Source organism: Branchiostoma floridae, chromosome 15 (assembly GCF_000003815.2).
Source record: "Branchiostoma floridae strain S238N-H82 chromosome 15, Bfl_VNyyK, whole genome shotgun sequence".
NCBI lineage: Eukaryota > Metazoa > Chordata > Leptocardii > Amphioxiformes > Branchiostomatidae > Branchiostoma > Branchiostoma floridae.
The window spans coordinates 6,321,091-6,339,546 of record NC_049993.1 but is presented as its reverse complement, the minus strand read 5'-3'; the positions used below and the strand labels follow the sequence as shown (position 1 = coordinate 6,339,546).

Below are 18,456 nucleotides of genomic sequence, written 5' to 3'. Positions count from 1 at the left end.
ATTAGATTAAATGAATGAAGTATGATATTCCTAAGATTGATGCAGCATATAATCAAATTATTGCTCTTACATTTTAACGTTGTATTACCAATTCATAAAGATGAAATGTTTTCCAAATAAATCGTGTATATATATATAACAGTTACATATAGCCTGTCCCAGATTCCTTTGCGACTTAGTTAATATTCATGCGTGCGGCGGTGGTGTTTTCCGTGCGTGTAGCGATTTTCGATTGATCGCCGTGTAAAATTGAGAAAGGCCTAGAACTTCAAACTTACCAGAATTGTACTATGTAGTATGGAGGCCCTGGCAATGTAAAAATTTTAAGCAGGGGATAAAAGATTGTTGAGATATGGCCTTCGGGAAAATGCCTCGCGAGACGGGAAAGTCACTTCCGCGTTTACCTGTTCGAGCGCTCTGCGGGCATGGCGTTGCGTCAGCCTGATTTGCATCTCAGCCTTATTTGGAAGCAACCCATATATGGTAGGATTGGATAGACAAGAAAACAAGCTACAATTTGGTACGTGAAACTTTCTTGTACCGCAATTTTAAGGTGGTTTACCTCCAGTTTGCAAATTTAGATGGCATTTTTCACCATTGATGTCTTATTTTTTCAAAAAGTTGCATCCATGTGTGTAACAAGCGGTTTCTAAGCTTTAAAATGATGTATAACATGTGTAGGTTTGTTGTGAGTTAGCGATGTGAATGTTCAACATGTGCTACTCGCTCCGTGTGGTGTGCCGAGTCCGGGCCGTGAGTTACGGCCGTAGGACCCTGCATATAAATTTAGTTAGGCGGGTCCATAATTATCAAAATATTCTCGTTTCCATGTAAATAATTAGCGTATTGATATTCATTAATTGTATACAGATAGCCTTTATAAGTGTAGATACATTGTATGTTCGGACACGTTTGTTTCAGGTTTGAGACGCAAAACTTTTGTTTTCTTTGTCACCAACTTCATGAAAGGAAACATCATTTGTAAATGTGTCCAACGTGAGCATATTTACGTTGAGATGATCACCACTGAAGTTCAATTTTTACCTTGTAAGATCCAAAAAATCAATAACATAGCAAGTTGTGTTTGTTGTTGAATGTGATATCAAGGGCATAGAGGTTTTTGCTGATATTTCCAATGTTAAAAGTTTTCAGATTTGCAAGATGCTGCATTGGGAATAGCACCTGGAACATCATAGAAGAAATTGAGATGGCACAGAGGGAGAATTACAATGTATCAACCATTCAAAGCTGTGCAGCTTAGAAGAGGAGCTACCAAGTCTTTTCAAACATATGTTGTAATGTCAAAGAATTATCAATTGTTCAATAAACTTGAATAAACCAGTTACAAAGTCAGGTGGTCATGGTTCATAGGTAATATTTTTATATACTTTTGGTCATTAGATGTCGTAAAAGTAGTATTTCCTGGTGAAATGTGATAGTTTTGATGGCAAATTTAGAATTAGCCAAAACCCTTTAGTAGTAAGGTATGCTGATATTCAATGCTTATGGTCAGACTGTGAAAGGGAATAACTCAAGAAGGGGTTGACGGATCATCATGATTATTGGTATGTAGATAGATTAAGTGATGCTTCATGTAATTAAATATTAATTATGCAAATCAGAAGCTAATTTGCATAATTGATGTGGAAATTATCTAAACTATTTCTATTCTGTTATATTAAACATGTGATACTTGTCACTGAGATAGAGAAGAATGTTGATAGGTAATTTTTTATGTGGACTTAAATAAGTGACAGGTGCCGATGACCTTTGACCTTTTGAGATATGTTACAAATTAGTATTTTTGATTACACATAATCTCGTAACCATGTCTCTAGAATGTCTGCAATAAACTGTGTTAAGAGAATCTACTACATATTTCCAATATCTGAAATATCTTAGTTATAGGATGAACAGTTTATTGATTATCGCTCTTCAAAAAGGGGTCATCTGGAAATAATTGGCCACTTTTCCAGCTGTGCATGTGCCATGCTGAAAAAACTTAATTTTCAGCAGGTTGACCTCACCTGTAGTGAAAGAAAAAGGCAAATAAACATCTTATCTTTACTTGATTGCTACAAAATACTACTTGGACTGTGCAGAAAAGAACTTTTGAGTGGCACAATGTTTTTACTTTCTTAATTATTGCTAATTAGAAATGCGATTTTCACACCTGGCGCCACACCTGCGGACACCGCCCATGGCCCAGCAACTTTAAAGGGCCATATCTCTGGAACGGAAGGTCCGATTTTTGTTCTGTAACTTTTATTTTTCATAAATCAACACCCTCTATTAGGGAACACAAATGTTCTGATTCCCCTGGGTACAAAACAATTTCGACTGGAAACCCTATGACATCAGTAGGATTTCCAGTGCGAAAATGGAAATTGCCACGATTTTTCATTGATCGCCCTGTATTATCGAAAAAGAACTGGACCTTCTAACTTACCAGATTTGTAGTATGTACTATGGAGACCGTGACAATGTAAAAATGTTAAAGCAGGGGTATACGATTGCTGAGATATCATTTTCTGAAAAGTGCGCTATGATGCAGAGAAGTGACTTCCGGGTTCAGGGGTCACTACACAAATACCTCTGACGTCAGCCTGATTTGCAGAGCTACGGTCCGGGATCGAGTCCAGGGGAGGGTGATTTTAAATTGTTCTTGTTTCCTTTTTACATCCATTTAATATAAACAATAGTTTCAGCACATTCCAATAACTAGAAAAAAAACGTGTACACACGCAAACCTTGGCAAAATGCCAGCTTTTTTAAAGCACTTGTTTATAATGATTTCATTTTCACTACACCATTTTGTTTGAAATCACTAGTCATGCTAGGGCACCTCACTTTCTGGGCGTAATGTCCCACGAGGGGCTTTGCCCGGTATTGAATAGATGTAGATGTAGATCCATATATGCACCCTTGCAGATATATCATGGGAGTGAGTAGTATGGGAGCCCCAGTAAACTAAATACGATAGCACCCAGGTTTTCCAAAAGAAGTCTGCTATTCAGCCCTTTGAAAATAGCTAGATGCTTTGACCATCTTCTACAACATTGCTTTTACTTTGACTCAACACAGACTTCAATTCTGTACAGTTACATGTCTTGGCTACTACTACTGACAACAATAAATACATCTATAAAAATATCATAGACAACAATACTATTTATAACATCTGCACAGTTTAGTATCATGTTAAAACATCAACATTGTTGGTAGGTAATGTTCACAGCTCCAAATATACAAACACATCACATTTATCTAATATGGACAAAAAAACAATAATCCTTTAAAATAGAACTTGGCAAGAAGTTTCAAAGCAATTTTAGTAATGTCAGCTCCTTCTATGTAAAAGATAATGCTTAACAGCAAAAATGACATCAAATAAATCTAAAAAACTTTCCAGCACTATTATATAAACTTATTTGCTTACTTGCTTTTACCACATTTTCAGAATTGACATTGGCAACAACATGAATTTCTCTGCCATCTCCAAATAGCCTTTTATCCATTTTGCCTTTAAAAAAACGTGATAATGCAATTGACCAAAGGTGTTTTAAAAAGCCTGGGCATCTTGCTGATTTACTCCATCATGAAATCTTTATTTGCAATGATTTCCTCTTTTTTCTGAACCAAACTGTAAAAAAAAAAAACTAGCATTTTCAAATATATTGCACTGTCTGCTGTTTTCTGCTTGTGCAAAAGATAAAATATGTAAAAATTTAATGCTTACATGTCAAGCAAACATCGTTACTGACAACTGTAATGAACAACTGCACATAGCTACATGTATGTTACAGACTTGAATAAATATCAGACCAAAGAATGATGTGGTATAAGTCAACTATATATTTTCTCTCCATAACTCTGCTATGGGAGTTCATTCTATTCCAAAAATATCTATAATCTTGCTACCTTATTCACAGTTACTGTCATCTAAGGAATTTAATTAAGGGTGTATGGAAATGAACTGAAATAAACAAACTGAGAAGTTATAGGCAATGTTGGCAGCAACATCTTCTCTAATATGCATAAGTCAGAGATGTTAATATACTCTACCTCAATCTGACGAGTAAAAACTCTAGTCGAAAGTCCTGTCATCTACCTTGCATAGATGACCATGACTTGACACACATAATGTGAGAGCAGAAAGGAAGAATTACTGTAAATGCATTTAAGTTTGCGGGGTAGTGGGAAAAAGGACTTTTCGCGGTGGTTTTAAGTTCGCGGTAGCACCATGCACTGTAGTCTTGTATAATTAGTGCCATGGAAAAATGTTCGTGGTGGTTTTAAGTTCGCGGTGAAGCTGCCACCGCAAAAACCGCGAACATTATACCACCGCAAAATTTCCTGCATTTACAGTATGTCTCCCAACTTCTACCACTGTACATACAAATTTTCATTCCTGAACCCATTGCTGCACACTCCATCTCCAGGTGTTACTGCTGAGACTCCTTTGCTATCAGGGGTATGATAGGGGCGATGTTGACCTTGACCTCTCTGCTGTACAGGAAGGTCGCACAAATCACTATTGAAGCTCCGATGAAGAAGTGACTGAAGACAAAACAAAATACATGAAGCATATATGGCAGTTGTAATGCAACAGTAAGCTCAAGATATCGTGTTAATCACAATACAATACAATGTATAACCAAATCACTTCCAGGTATATGTATCAGATTAAAGAACCACTTTTCCCCTCAAAGCTACCATTCAGAATAATCTATAGGTCAATGCGCGGGTAGCCCGAACTTTGCCTTCTGACCTTTCATCTTCGACCTACCTAGATGGCCTGAAGTCGTCCAGTATGTAGTATGACATGACAGTTGACAGGATGATGGACAGCGACGTGGCGAACCCTTTAAGGATGTTGTCAGCATATTTAATCACAGCTGCTATTACCAGTCCTCCAAAAGCCTGGAACAGGGAATAGTTTGTTTGAACCTTTGTTTATTCATGAAAGCTTAAATCAGCTCGCAGGCCACTTATCATTGAAGTCATGAGGGAAGAGGTAAGGGTCAAACAAAATATATAGCAGAGGTACAGTTTACAATAAAAAGTCCTCATTTGACTATGCACATATTTTACACGTATAACAAAAATGGTACAAAAAACATACTAGTGAGTGCTGCTGCATGATTTGATTCTGTTTCTTTTGGTTTTAAATTGCATGATGATTTGTTCATAAGAAAATATGAAGCAAATAAGTTGATACAGAGCAGGTACTGCAATTCTTTTTTTTTTAATTACAAAGATGGCAAAAAAGCTCATATTGCCACCTGTTGAAAAGCAAAACAACGAACAGTCAATTTGTAAACGTTTGTACATGCATATATCTGTCAGCAGATTCAGACAAATATGAAAAATAAAAGTTAGTCAATCAAATGGCTAAATTTGTAAATGGCAGGAATAAACAAGTCCACTAGCCCTATTGTCCAGGGCAAGTGAAAGTGCTGTTCGGGCAAGTGCATGTCCTACCCCACTTGTCCGATCGGGCAAGTAAGATTTTTCCATTGATTTTAGTGTAATTTTGATATACTTGTTACTTTTTACAGTCATGACATCAAGTAATTGTCTACAGAGAATTCCATTGCTGGAAGTGAAAATGCATATACTAGTAACAGTGACATTTGAATTTTGGGCAAGTGAAAAATTGGTTCGGGCAAGTACATTTATTATGTGCTTGCCCGATAGGACAAGTGGATAGGACAGCAACCGTCAGTGACTGACAAAAGACAGAAAATGCTGTCTGAATCATCTGACCGTTTACAAATCAAGCTGCTTGAGGAACTGTTATTTTCTGTATTTACTGCCTGGATGTCAAACCTTTGAACGCTGTACACTTAAGTAGTCAGTCAAACCAATAAAATGAATAATCACACCTGTAATGACACAACTGTCCATGTTATACTGTTGTACCCCTGCAGAAAGCCAAGTTCCACCACCAGCTCATAATCAGACATCACTACCGCAAACAACCCAAATATGGCACCAAACAGACCTGAAACAGGACAAACAGGTTTTAACTAGGGTTGGGTACCGGTACAGAAATTTCAGGTCCAGGTCCGGTTCTGGTCCAGATGATCAGGTCCAGGTCCAGGTCCGGACCTGAACCTGTACCTGATGTAGTATAACTCATACCATTGGTCCATTTCATTACAAAGAAATCTGTTTGGTGGAGTATTAGACTTACACTGGCGTTTTGAAATCCTACAACGCTAACTGCACCTGTACGATTGGCTGTAAAACTTGGTAGCAATTACTATAAACTCTACTCTACTTCACTCCTGTTATTTTCTTCCAACTTTTTAATTTTTTCAGGTCCGGTTTTTCTGGACCGGTCCAATAAGAAAAACCGGTTTTGTACCGGTACGCTGTACCGATACCCACCCCTAGTTTTAACACAAAAATATCAGCAATCAAAGCCTCACGTAAAACACAAGTTGAGAATTCTGTTTCAAGAGATTTTTTGTGGGGATCAGGGTTGTAGAAAAATCTGTTTCACATAAAAAAAATCAAGCCCATCTAAGTTGCTAGTCACTGCACAATTGTCAAAATCTAGTCCAACAAAATCAAGGACTTGTATACAGTATAAGCCATAACAATCACTTAACAATGTTTCTTGTCCAAATTTCAAAACATTTTACTTCTCGAACTCTTGACTTACAGTTAACATGTTATCAGCAAGAGACATTATCGATAATTATCTTGCTGCTATACAGACAGTAAACACTTATAAAATTTGTAGGATCTCCCATATTCTAACTGTCTTTCCACTTGTATTAACCCCACTCACCTAACTGTATATTCCTGACCCAAAGAGATGGCCTGGAACCCTTGAGGATCTTTTCAAAGTAGACGCCTGCAAAAGCACTTGTGCAGCAGGCAGTCAGCACCGACAGCAGGCCCACCACCTGGCTGCCCAGCGAGTGGGTCTTAGTTCCTTCTGGTTTGGCTTCTGCTGGCATCTAGGGGGAAGTTGAGTTTGAGTTTCATGTCAATTTCCAATTTTCAAAATCCTCAAGCGCGCAATAGTGATACAACGAATCTTCGCCTGCTTGAAAGGTTCTTGATAAACTTTGTGCCCAGAAACACCGTGGAACAGATACATTGAGCTACAGTAAGAGTTTGCTGATAAAGTATGGTACTTGAGGGACACAGCATGCCTCACTCCCAAGTTGAGGCTTCTGGTCTGAGTCGCGTGAGGGTAGAGTTCGAGGCCTCTTATCAAGTAATTTGATCCTGCATTCCAATTCGGAAATTTGAAATCCGGAGAAGATCATTGAAATCTGGAGAAGATCATTGAAATCCGGAGAAGATCATTGAAATCCGGAGAAGATCATTGAAATCCGGAGAAGATCATTGAAATCCGGAGAAGATCATTCGCTGTAAGAGTAGTAAAAGCCTGGAATAAACTTCCGTCTGAGGTAGTTACCCAGACCACAGTGAACGGTTTCAAGAATAAGATGGACAGATACATAGAGGCCGAGATCGCCGGAGGAGCGGCAGTGGGCTACCAGCCTTCCAGCTCCTGACTGCAGAGACAAACCACGGAGTCTCTGCGGTTCAGGTAAATTCCCCCCTATTATCTCAAGATCTGATCTAGTTTTAATCTAATTCTGAGAGCAGAGTACCAGGGTACTTTTTTTCCATTGTTGATAGTTTAAAGACATTCTTGCATTTTACTGACCTGTACTAGTGCTACACCTGTCATGAGTAACACCAGTGCCACCCACTTAGACATCTCCAGTCTTCTACCCAACATGGCCACACTGAACAGTGCTGTGGTCAGGATCTTCAGCTGATACGTCACCTGTTATGAAAAGTAAATGGAAAGTCAGAAATGTGTGTCACTTCAGTATAGCCTCTCTGAAAATCAGACTGTAATTTAGTGTAAACTTTAAGGTCACTGACATTTATTTCTATATATCTAGACAAGGAGGACAGATGTTTGGTACAGTCTTAATGATATAGGGGAAAACTTCCCTAGCTCTTTTTGAATCTTCAAGTTGACAAGTTCAATGTCTAAATGACCCATTCAATGGACTGTAATTCTTCCCAGTCCCATTCAATTCAGGTAACATAAGCCATATTTAATTTGTAGATGCATAATACATAGCGGAGAAGAAACAGGCTCCCCAACTAAGATTTTTTCAAATGAGGCAAACATGAACGGTCAGAAGGTAGAATACACTCATACAGTGAGTGTCCCTAACTAAAAACAAGCAAATAATTTAATAAAGACACTAACTTGATAGGTTGCAGCATCTAGGTTAGACAGTGCCACATACAGCAGGTTATTCTGCAGTGTGTACAAGATGGAGGGCACAGCCAGTTTCAGCGTCTCAAAGGGTTTTCCTACCAGCTCCTGACGTAAAGTAGACCCCAGTCGAGACATACTCATACCTGCAGTTAACAAAATGTCATACATTAGTGGTTCAGAAAATATCCACTGGCAACTTACTGCAGTATTTCTTGTTCTGGAAAAAAAAAAAATCTGCATAAAAGTAAAATTCCTTGCTACGGCAATACCGTCTGGCAGTATCATCCGGCAGTATCATCCGGCAGTACCAACCAGCATATTTTCCTCAGTAAGTATGCAGATTAAGTCCAAATTTGCATAATTTGCACTTTGTTATGTACATCTCTGCCAAAGATATCTATCATGAAAATCCATCATTCTTATGCTCTGTTATGCCACTTGGGAGATTTTGACAAAAACATCAAAAGATACAAAAAATTGAAGTTCTGCTGCAGTACCAAGATCACATACCAGGGGGGCCAAAATCGACATTGACCTTTGTCTTCCCAGCCCCTACCTACATACCAATAATCATCGTAATCCATACAGAGGCTCTTGAGTTATGCTAATTACAAAATCCTTATCCAGACACATAAACAGACACACCAAAAATAATACAATCTATCTCCATTTTCATGGAGGTATCAATACTGGGTACTGATGGAAATACAACAAACAACTGAAAAATGATACCCTGTTCGAAGAAGACCAGCACTATGCAGGCAGCTATCTTCATGACTTCAGCCACCACCACGGCAGTGGACGACAGGTACCGTGGTCCCCTCGTCTCGGCGGTCCTGGAGTACCGCATCGTGAGGACCAGCGATGTTGTCTGGAGAATCAGCACCCCAAGGGAGAGGTGCTTCAGCGACACCATTCTGTGCTCCTATTGAAACAAATTTGTTCAGGTTTAATCCATGACAAAATAAACTCTCTCCAAAAGATCTCTTCAGTAATGGCAGTATCAATGACACTGGATGGTTGTCTGAAATGTCTGACAATTTCCAAAATCATACCAAGTTACTCCTTGAGTAACTGCTTTTTGGCGTATCTTATTACCTGGATGTCTATCCTTCTTGACGTAATGTCAAAAATGACATTTTCACAACAAAAGGTTATTTTAATTTTAAATGATACAGTATACACTTAACTGTAAATACTGATATGAGCTTTTGCTCATTGAAATCCTCACTATTTGGGGCTGGTGGCCCTTTGCTAATCACCATCCTAATCAAAACATGTGAATAGTCTAGGCTTGGATCCGGGAGTGCTCAAAACATACTGTAATTTGTAAAAGGGGAAATATTCAATGTGATTTTACGTTTGTGGTTTTCATGGTCTTCCTCTTCACCACTAACTAACTTGATCACTGAACAAAATCCCCATTGTCTTCAGCCAACTTACCAATCAGCCAATATTCATTCATTCATTCAATATAATGTAAAATTCCATTATAATTCAAGGTAATGACAGTACAGTACAATATTCACAGTACAGCTAGCTCAATCAATATCAGGAGCCTGTATAAACAAGATCAAGTGTTTGCAATGACTCTGCACACGAGTTTTAAACAATCGTGGCCCACTTCAAGAAAATATAAACACCATTGTGAATGAGTGAAAGGCCTTTGTTGTACCTTTGGTCACTCTTATCTGCAGACTATGATCTTTCAAACAAAAACATGTTATACATCGAACACATGGACTACACTATATATAAGCTAAAGTATAATCTTACCCTCTTCTTGCTTCTTGTAATGTTGCAGGTGAATATGTAGGAAAATGTGAGTTTTGTTTTACATGGTTTTCCTGGTCATCACAGTATACATGTAGCACGTAGCGAGATCGATTCACACGTTACCTTTTATACCTCGGGCGTGACGATCAATCTGTTGTCTGTTTTCTGAAGAATCCAACACCGCAGACGACTCCAGGATATCTGTGGGGAGTTTTCAGATGCGGTCCGGGTCCCGATGCCAACGTGTCGCTCTCTCGGCTACGACTAACGGACCTAAAAACGTTCTGAATCGATCGAGAGTTGCAACAGGAATCTTTCCGGTACCACTGGCTAGCTCCAGGGCAAGAGATGGCACATCCAACGCCAAGTTCGCTTCCTGTGTATGGTTAACCTTGAACTCCTGCATCCTGTACACCTCTATGCAGCGGCATATCTTCCTTGTCTATGTTTTTCCGACGAGAAAACAGGGCACGGAGCAAAGGAACTGACCGTGGAATGATGCTCTTTTGAGAGCTTTAGATCTCTTGGGAATATCTTCCGGAGGGTTCCTTCTGGAGTAGTAAACAGTGCCTATAAAATTGTCATATTAAAATCAAAAATATACTTTACACCATGAGCTATAGTACGTAATACTAGACAGTAGTAATCACAACTACATTTGTACTTACTGTTTTGCTAAAATAGTACACATTCATGTGGATATATGAAACATTTTGTGTTATTTTCTATCAGGCAAAATAAAAATTGTGCTGGAGACACCCGCCGCATTTGATAAGAGCAAGATGGCGGCGCCCATGCGATTTTGTCGTCTGACTTGGCGGCGAACATTTTTGCCGCTTCAGGCCTTTGCTACGGGCGGCACCCCGTTCCGAGCCTTGCAGACCTGCTCATGTGCTTGCAGCGGAGAGAGGGAGGCTGATTTACAAGAAAATCCTTTCTTCTCAAAGTACAAAAACAAGATCGACGAGTTCAGAAAGTAGGTACCTCAGTTGGGGAGGGGGGCATGGCATGGCTCAGCCCCAAGTCGCCACGCAATTTGACTTTGACCCAAATTCCCACTGCATGAAAAAGCAGATTTCCACGAGTTCCCAACATTGTGCACGATGGTGGAACCTGACGTGTTCTCACCGTGGGCACGGGTTTCCACGGACTGCCTGTTCCCGCGTGCCCCTACAATGAAAACCTGTGCGCACGATAGGGCACGCGAAGAGTCAACGCGCCCCACTGTTGTACACTTCCCGTGTTTCACAATTATCGTTAACAATGGAGAGCTGAGAAATTTCTGATAATTCAGTTTGGTGAATTGTCAATTAAAAATCCCTTAAACCCTTGCCACATTTCGGTCTGTACTTGCGGGAAAGTCAATAATGAAACCGACGCCAACAGTACGCATCTGCATCTGCATAGGATACCCCCAAATGACCCCGCGAGGGGCAAAAGTAGGGGGGGGAGCTGAGGCTCCCGGGTTAGGGCGGGCAACGCATTGCAATCCCCCTATAGTGACCAAAATCGTGCCGTATATACGAAACTCAACCAACTACGTTACCTAGATATACAGATTGCATGTAAGAGTTACACTATAGAAGCAAAAAAATTAGATTTCAACGGAGTGTGCCCAATGTCTTTTACTTCATATGAAATGTTTTCTATGCGACATTAAATGTATATGTGTATTGAGTTAGTTGTCATCTACGTAAAAGCTCAAACCTAAGAAGAGATGTTTTTCTTTCTACGTATTAATTCGTGGAATTGAAACAACCAGAGGGCGAGTAAGAACAGAAAGAAACAACACCCCGACTCCCGGGATTCGAACCCGCGCCGAACCCGGGCAGCCGGATCACAAATCGAACGTGCAAACCGTTCGGCCATAAAGGCTTAAGCCGTTAGGCGTCTTCGGTTTAGCAGTCCTTGAACACCACTGTTACACTACTCCCCCTTTTCTTTTCAAGATTCGTCCTCGAATCTCCGAGATCGACATCCCTGTGTGGCACATACTAGCCTGTTAATCACAGGGCCGGCGTGGGAACCAATGAAACAACCAGAGGGGCGAGTAAGAACAGAAAGAAACAACACCCCGACTCCCGGGATTCGAACCCGCGCCGAACCCGGGCAGCCGGATCACAAATCGAACGTGCAAACCGTTCGGCCATAAAGGCTTAAGCCGTTAGGCGTCTTCGGTTTAGCAGTCCTTGAACACCACTGTTACAGAATATGTACAAGACTAACATAGAGGTCGCAAATAATCACAGAAAGAACTTGTTTTATTTGTTTTGGGCTAACAAATACAGTGATTTATAGGTTGCAGTAATTTGTCAGTCAAGCGGGAACGCGGGACAAAGACTACTGATCTCAAATGTATGTGATTCGTGTATTCGAAGAAACAGCATAAATAGAACGGACAAAGCTTTATAACAAATGATCAATGGCAATGTATATGTTCCCCAGCCAACTTGGAAGGAGGCTTTAAACTCGACGCCTATCAATACATAGATTGGAAGTGTTGTTCTTTGGTCGGTCGGCGCGGCTTTGTTTATAAGAACGCTGCATAATTCCGGCGCCATGTTGGATTTGCATTACATTGACTCCTTGTTTGTCGTAAAAATCGATTCAAAATATTACAAAGCTAATAATGTTATGGAGAACTTCAATCTTCGCATATTTCACTTTTACAAACAGTGTAGTTTTTGTTTGATATCGATAGGGAGATTGTCTGCCTGGCTTGAGTTTTGTCGAATATTGAGCCGATCGCGAATACGTGTGCTAGTAACATTTCTCAGATGCTCAGATATTTCATAGCAATTGTACAGAAGCTCTAAGTTGCATGAGCTAATCAAATTTCTGTTACTAATGTGAAATACGGTCCGTTAGAGGTAAATAAGCAAGTTAAAAAGCACGAAAGTTAACTACTGGACTGCCACAAGCTCCCCTCCCCCAATACACATGTCAGTGTTTTGTCTAAGCTTGAAAACACGGTATTCCGACGCGCGTGTCCTATAGCCTCCATCGCGATTCTCAACGTTGACTTAGGTTTGCCGGGTGAGGAAATTTGCTTTGGAAGGAGTTTGCCGTATACACACAAATAGTATATACAACGACTTATTGTGTCTGTATTCAAAATACCCATCCGATGCAGCCAATCGCATTTCACACACGAGATGGGTGTTTGGGAATGAGGACCAATCAGCACACGTGTCTCCATTTTCAAAACTCACAGTTGTCATTTCAGATCTTGACTCATTTCATTCAGAGTGGTTTCACGCTGCTCCGACCCCGATAGCTTGAAGTATTTGATCGCACGACTGACAGCGCGGTGAACTTTATGAAAGCTTGCAAATGATTCTACGTCAAGACTGGACACTATCTCGCCATGGAATTGAATTTTACTGCCGACGCCTCGGGACCAAATTCTGCTTTATAGAGCAACATCTGGCCTCCCGACCACCGAGGGTCGGGTTGGCCCTTTGTCGGTGCGATGTTTCTCGCCGCCCGGGCCGGGTCGGCTGACGCACCCTGTTAGCTCTTCGTCGTAGCTGCCGATTAGGTGATTTGGAGCTCCTTCGTCTCCGTCTCTACACGTCTCACGATGGATCGGATACCACCGTTACGAACTTGCATGTTCACGCTTAGAAAATCTGCTGCGGCTGTGTAAATGTATAGGCTCTGGACTAGCAACTTTTTGTGTGGAGGAGCTGGAGGTGTACGGATGAGAGCAGGAATGCTGAAATCCAGAGACCTACGGGAGTTTTATGTCATCAACCAGCACAGTAGAGTGAACTCAAAATGTTGAGACTGCGAATAAAACCCAAAAGTACTGGTGTCGGACCGACCAACCTATGGGAGCCAAAGGATCGACAGCCAGTACATATGGAGGAACGCATCAGGAGCAGTCAACTCTCAAATAATACTTAAAACTGCAAAAACAACGAAAGTTAATTCACATCTAGAAAGAATAAAACAAACACACTATAATTTATATACAGGGGAAGGGGGAAGCTGGGAGGGTAATTTTTGGGCTGGGAAGGGCCGGGGCAGTGAAAATGACGCTGCTATCAATAACAAAGGGTAATTGTGGCGCAGTCGAGGCCCGGGGAGATAATTAGGTGATAATTAACCGCTAATTTATGCATCCGTCATTCTCACACAAAAGCAAACGTCGCTAGTTTCCACACGTACGCACACGTGTACTAAGATTGCACGGTTCGCGCACACAGGTTTCCTCATAGAGGGCACGTTATGCACACGCGAGTGGTCCGTTTACTCGGATTTGCACAGGTGCCCCATGTAGGGGCACGTCACGTTCGCACAGTGGGCACCCGTTGAAACCCGTGGAAACTCTGGATTTACTTGCATGTGTACACGGATTTGCACAGCGGAAATCTGCATTTTCGAGCAGTGTCCATTGTTCAATTTGTTGTGTTGAAAAATGTGTCTTCAGATCTTTTCTACGAGTGAAGTAGATTCGTCTTGCTGTGTCAACGCAACATCTCAGAAGTTAAGACACAAGATTACAGTAGCTATATACATGTACTAGTATGCTCTTCTTCACTTTACCACCAAGAGTTCACTGTACAGTAAATAATTTGGACATGCCCAGGTAAATGCCAATATTCATGAATACTGTGAAACTGGTAGTCATGTTAGTTTGTGTTGAGGCTGATAATATGATTATTCTAGAAATGACTTTCCAGTTCAAAATGATGAGTGTTGTGTATTCATTTGAAGTATGTTGACTGAAGCTGCTATGCACTTGTCATGCACAATTAGTAAATAATACATATACAATCATTGAACTAGTAGATACCTTCATCTCATATTGTATTTTGTAGAGAAAACCCAGGGGAGTATGAGGCATTTGTGCAAGAGAAAAGGGACAGACAACAGAAGAAGCGTGCAGATTCTGCAGCCAACAAGGAAGCCATCAAGGAGCAGGTACGGGAATCTTCTGAATTAATTCAATTGTTTTTATCACAGTCATATTAATTAGTAAAATGCATTATGGCACTGATGCAAAAAAAGCAGATCCAGAGAAAGAAACTATGCAATAAACCTTAGTCATCTTATACTGTTACAGATGTGCCATATGTGACTCATATAGGACTGACTGTTTAGACATAGCAAGGGGGCCATAGTGAAAGCTGTAGGGCTGATATCAATTACAATTTTACCAAAATACTGATCAGATGGTCCATGTGTACATTATTGTATGCCACAAGTGACTAGGACCTGAATTTAGATATGTTTAAGAAAACATAACAATCAAGCATTACATTATCATTTTTGCTTCTTCCCTGTAGATGAACTGGATGGGCAGCAATCCACGGTTTTCCCAGAATGCACAGCAGGATACAGGATCATCTCGTGGCAGCTTCTCCATGGCAGGTGCCAAGGTACACCTGTAAAACCACCTGTAAAACCACCCGTAAAGAACACCTGTAGAACCACCTGTAAAACCACCTGATTTCCCCAGCCTTACATCCTTAAGTCTGTCATCTCAACATACTAATACTCAACTTATGACATGATTTGATGCATATTATAAATTTATTAGTAATATTAGGCATGCTAATTTTGTTGGCTAAATATATGGAATGATTGTTATATCTGTCTGTCAATTTATGATATCATCTGTCTTATCATCTGTCTTATCTATACAGAAGCTGGACGCTGTGCTAAGAACTGATCTAATCCAGGACAAGACAGCAGAGGAGATAGCCAAGGTCAGGAAGCATTTTGTATTTGTCTTGACATAAATTGAGAGGTTTTTTTTTTACTTTGAAATGTATAAGAACAAAGGAAATAAATTGGGATGGCCTATGGACTGTAGACTGCAGCACAAGTACAAGATAAAGATAGAATCCAACACAGTAACCATAATGCTCACAAATACTGTAACAGTTGTGAAATGTGTACAGAGAAGTGATGATCTTGAAGAGGCCAAGACTCAACTATTTCTTCCCCTGCAGATCTGGACAGACTACCATGCCCAGAAGGATGCTCTGTGTGCTGTCATCCCCGTAAGTTATCATAACCCTTACCCTGGTGATCCCTGCATTAACTGATGTAATGTTTGATATAGAGTTGAGCCCACAGCAAAGGGAAAGAGCAAAATTCAAGTGGGCCTTTTAAATAACTTTTTGGTACAGGAGAGAAATGATTCTTTTATATATATCCTATCAATTTGCACAGTTAATTTTGTTCACCATTAACTCTTTGAATTGACCTATTTTGCAGAAAGACACGTATGCTGTGCTGAATGCCAGGACAAACATGTGCCCAACGGTAAGTGAAGAAGGCAAGAGGCTCACATGGGGTTCTCCCCAATTCCAGATTTTTATGTCATCTCTGCCTCACATACAAATGAATAGAGATCAGCAAATGCAGCTACATTTTCTTTGGATGTCCTTTGTTACAAAAATTACTTCATATGTTGTATTTTTTATTCTGTTTTTGTCATCTGACTGCCCATTTCCTTCCCCAGTTTCTGCTGCCCATGCCAAGGGAGCAGGGATATGAGTTCTTCCTGCTACAGTTCTCAGGCCAAGAGTGCCACTTCACTCCCCTCATCAACTTCCAGGTAAGCAGAGTGACTCAATAAATAGATATAAAGTAACTTAGATTTCAACCCTAATGATTAGATGCATTACATATTAAATGTCTTGTTATCTCACTGCCGATAGACTGAACTGGAAGAAGCTTGCAGTCCCCTGCGCTGCAGCCAACTGATGATGATGATGATAATCAAAGACACCAATCAAAGACAGCAACTTGGATTTCAACAATAAGGACAGAAATAAAGCCTATCTTTAAATTTCTTTGACTTTTCTGAATCTGACAGACTCACAAAGAGAATGCCCCCAGCTGTATCCAGTTGGTGCACTACCCTGACCTTGCAGAGGAGAAAGGTAAGATTATTATAATAATGATGGAAAATGTCAATATGCTGAATAGATAGATCTCTTTCATTGTTGTCATATCAATTCCTCCAGAATGTAATAATGTCAGCTTGCACTCAGTCACAAGTTAAACATCATATCACTTTTTTCCATTCCAGGCATTGTACTAATGAAGGCAGAGGTGGACACGAAAGTGCTGGTAAGTATTTTTATTTTTCCTGTTTTTGCTTAGTTAGAGATATCAGTTCATTGTCTGATTGTGTGGCATTACTCTTCTTTATTTTAAATTCTTGCTTTGCCGTCAAAACGTAGCTGACTTAAAATTTTTTGAGTGTCTTTACAAATTTGAAATAAAGCATTGCTCTTTGTTCATTTCCCAGACCACACTAGAGGCTAAGTTTCTTGTTGACCAGATGACCATGTACTATACGGCCAGGAGTGACCAGCGGTTCAGCATCGTCCGCAACTTCACCGTAAAGCCCACAGAGTTTGACCACATGGTCTTGATCAAGGAACTGGAAGCATTGGGGGGACAGTCGACACCAGACAAGACTGACTGATGGAGTGCATGTTAGGACATGCTGTCTATTTTAAAACCTTTTAGTTTAACTTTTGTTTGTTCACATAACTGGGTCAGTGTGTTATGCCTTTATAAGGCATAACACACTCACCCCAAAAAGGACCCCTACTCTTATCAATAAGGGTGAAAGGTTCTTTTAGCATGATCAAGATGTGGCTCCTCTAAAAAAAAGGGCCATCTGATGCTGAGTGGACATCCCTAATTGAAGATGGAGGTTAATGGTGTAAATTAAGTGTCACTAAGCGAGAAAATCAAATTTACATGTACACTTTCATTGGTAGCTTGTATTTGGATTTTTGTGCACCCCAAATTTGCCTCCTAGAATAAATGCTGTTTGCTATGAACCAACATGGGTTTTACAGTAGCATCCAAGCTGCTAGGATTTTACACAAGGTCCTTTTGCACTTTATAAGTGCAAACATTTTGTAGATATATTGAATACCTTGTACAGCCTACAAGTCTTATTTCTGATGCATGTAGCTTTGAAATACTAGTACTATTTGTCAAACCTTATTGGTACATGTTGATCTTGAAGAATCAAGGAAATGTCAAAGTTACCTCTACATTACAACTCTTTACTACAACTGTGTTGATTGAATAATTGAAATGAATCAGAATTCAAAGAAAGACGAACAACAAACAATAGGAAATTGTATAACAGGTTCAGTATGAGACTGTTCTATGTCGTTGATTTTCGCCCTAAAGAAAAACAGTCATCAAGAAAATGCCTTCTTATTTATGCAAACATCTTGAAACTTTCAAAAAGACTAAAACGTCTCCATTGCTAGATCATCAGAAATGTGCACATTGAGAAACATAAAGTTAATCTATTGGATTCTCTGTCAAAGAGAATATAGTTCTCTGTCAAAGAGAACATCTGTTATCAAGAATTTTGTCACACCATATGTATGGCAAAATGTGCACCAAAAGTACTGGAG

At 40.0% G+C, this 18,456-nt stretch overlaps 2 protein-coding genes across 3 annotated transcripts; one reads left to right on the top strand and one right to left on the bottom strand.

The window, feature by feature from the left end:
* Window positions 1-3,625: 3,625 nt before the first annotated feature.
* On the bottom strand, window positions 3,626-10,613 carry LOC118431780 (UDP-N-acetylglucosamine transporter-like). 2 transcript variants are annotated; one of them, XM_035843110.1, is made up of 8 exons: window positions 10,169-10,613; window positions 9,002-9,194; window positions 8,258-8,412; window positions 7,697-7,819; window positions 6,803-6,974; window positions 5,889-6,007; window positions 4,790-4,923; window positions 3,626-4,560 (listed from the first exon to the last, which is right to left on the bottom strand). In XM_035843110.1, exons 2-8 carry the CDS (start codon window positions 9,183-9,185, stop codon window positions 4,446-4,448), a joined length of 1,002 nt encoding a protein of 333 aa, XP_035699003.1. In that variant the 5' UTR covers window positions 9,186-9,194; window positions 10,169-10,613; the 3' UTR covers window positions 3,626-4,445. The 2 variants fall into 2 exon arrangements, with proteins under 2 accessions (XP_035699003.1, XP_035699004.1); XM_035843111.1 differs by having other exon boundaries at window positions 10,178-10,613.
* Window positions 10,614-10,793: 180 nt separating this feature from the next.
* Window positions 10,794-17,564, top strand: LOC118431781 (ATP synthase mitochondrial F1 complex assembly factor 1-like). The gene is made up of 10 exons (XM_035843112.1): window positions 10,794-11,021; window positions 14,872-14,974; window positions 15,340-15,432; window positions 15,700-15,762; window positions 16,009-16,059; window positions 16,277-16,324; window positions 16,524-16,619; window positions 16,881-16,947; window positions 17,097-17,137; window positions 17,319-17,564. Exons 1-10 carry the CDS (start codon window positions 10,828-10,830, stop codon window positions 17,496-17,498), a joined length of 936 nt encoding a protein of 311 aa, XP_035699005.1. The 5' UTR covers window positions 10,794-10,827; the 3' UTR covers window positions 17,499-17,564.
* Window positions 17,565-18,456: the final 892 nt, after the last annotated feature.

Excerpts from the sequence above, each read along its gene's own strand:
- LOC118431781 (XM_035843112.1), top strand. The coding sequence starts at position 10,828 with ATGGCGGCGCCCATGCGATTTTGTCGTCTGACTTGGCGGCGAACATTT. Across the intron at positions 16,060-16,276 it reads CTCTGTGTGCTGTCATCCCC|AAAGACACGTATGCTGTGCT; the intron begins GTAAGTTATCAT and ends CCTATTTTGCAG. Across the intron at positions 16,620-16,880 it reads CTCCCCTCATCAACTTCCAG|ACTCACAAAGAGAATGCCCC; the intron begins GTAAGCAGAGTG and ends TGAATCTGACAG.
- LOC118431780 (XM_035843110.1), bottom strand. The coding sequence starts at position 9,185 with ATGGTGTCGCTGAAGCACCTCTCCCTTGGGGTGCTGATTCTCCAGACA. Across the intron at positions 6,975-7,696 it reads CAGGTGTAGCACTAGTACAG|ATGCCAGCAGAAGCCAAACC; the intron begins GTCAGTAAAATG and ends ACTTCCCCCTAG. Across the intron at positions 4,561-4,789 it reads GACGACTTCAGGCCATCTAG|TCACTTCTTCATCGGAGCTT; the intron begins GTAGGTCGAAGA and ends TTTTGTCTTCAG.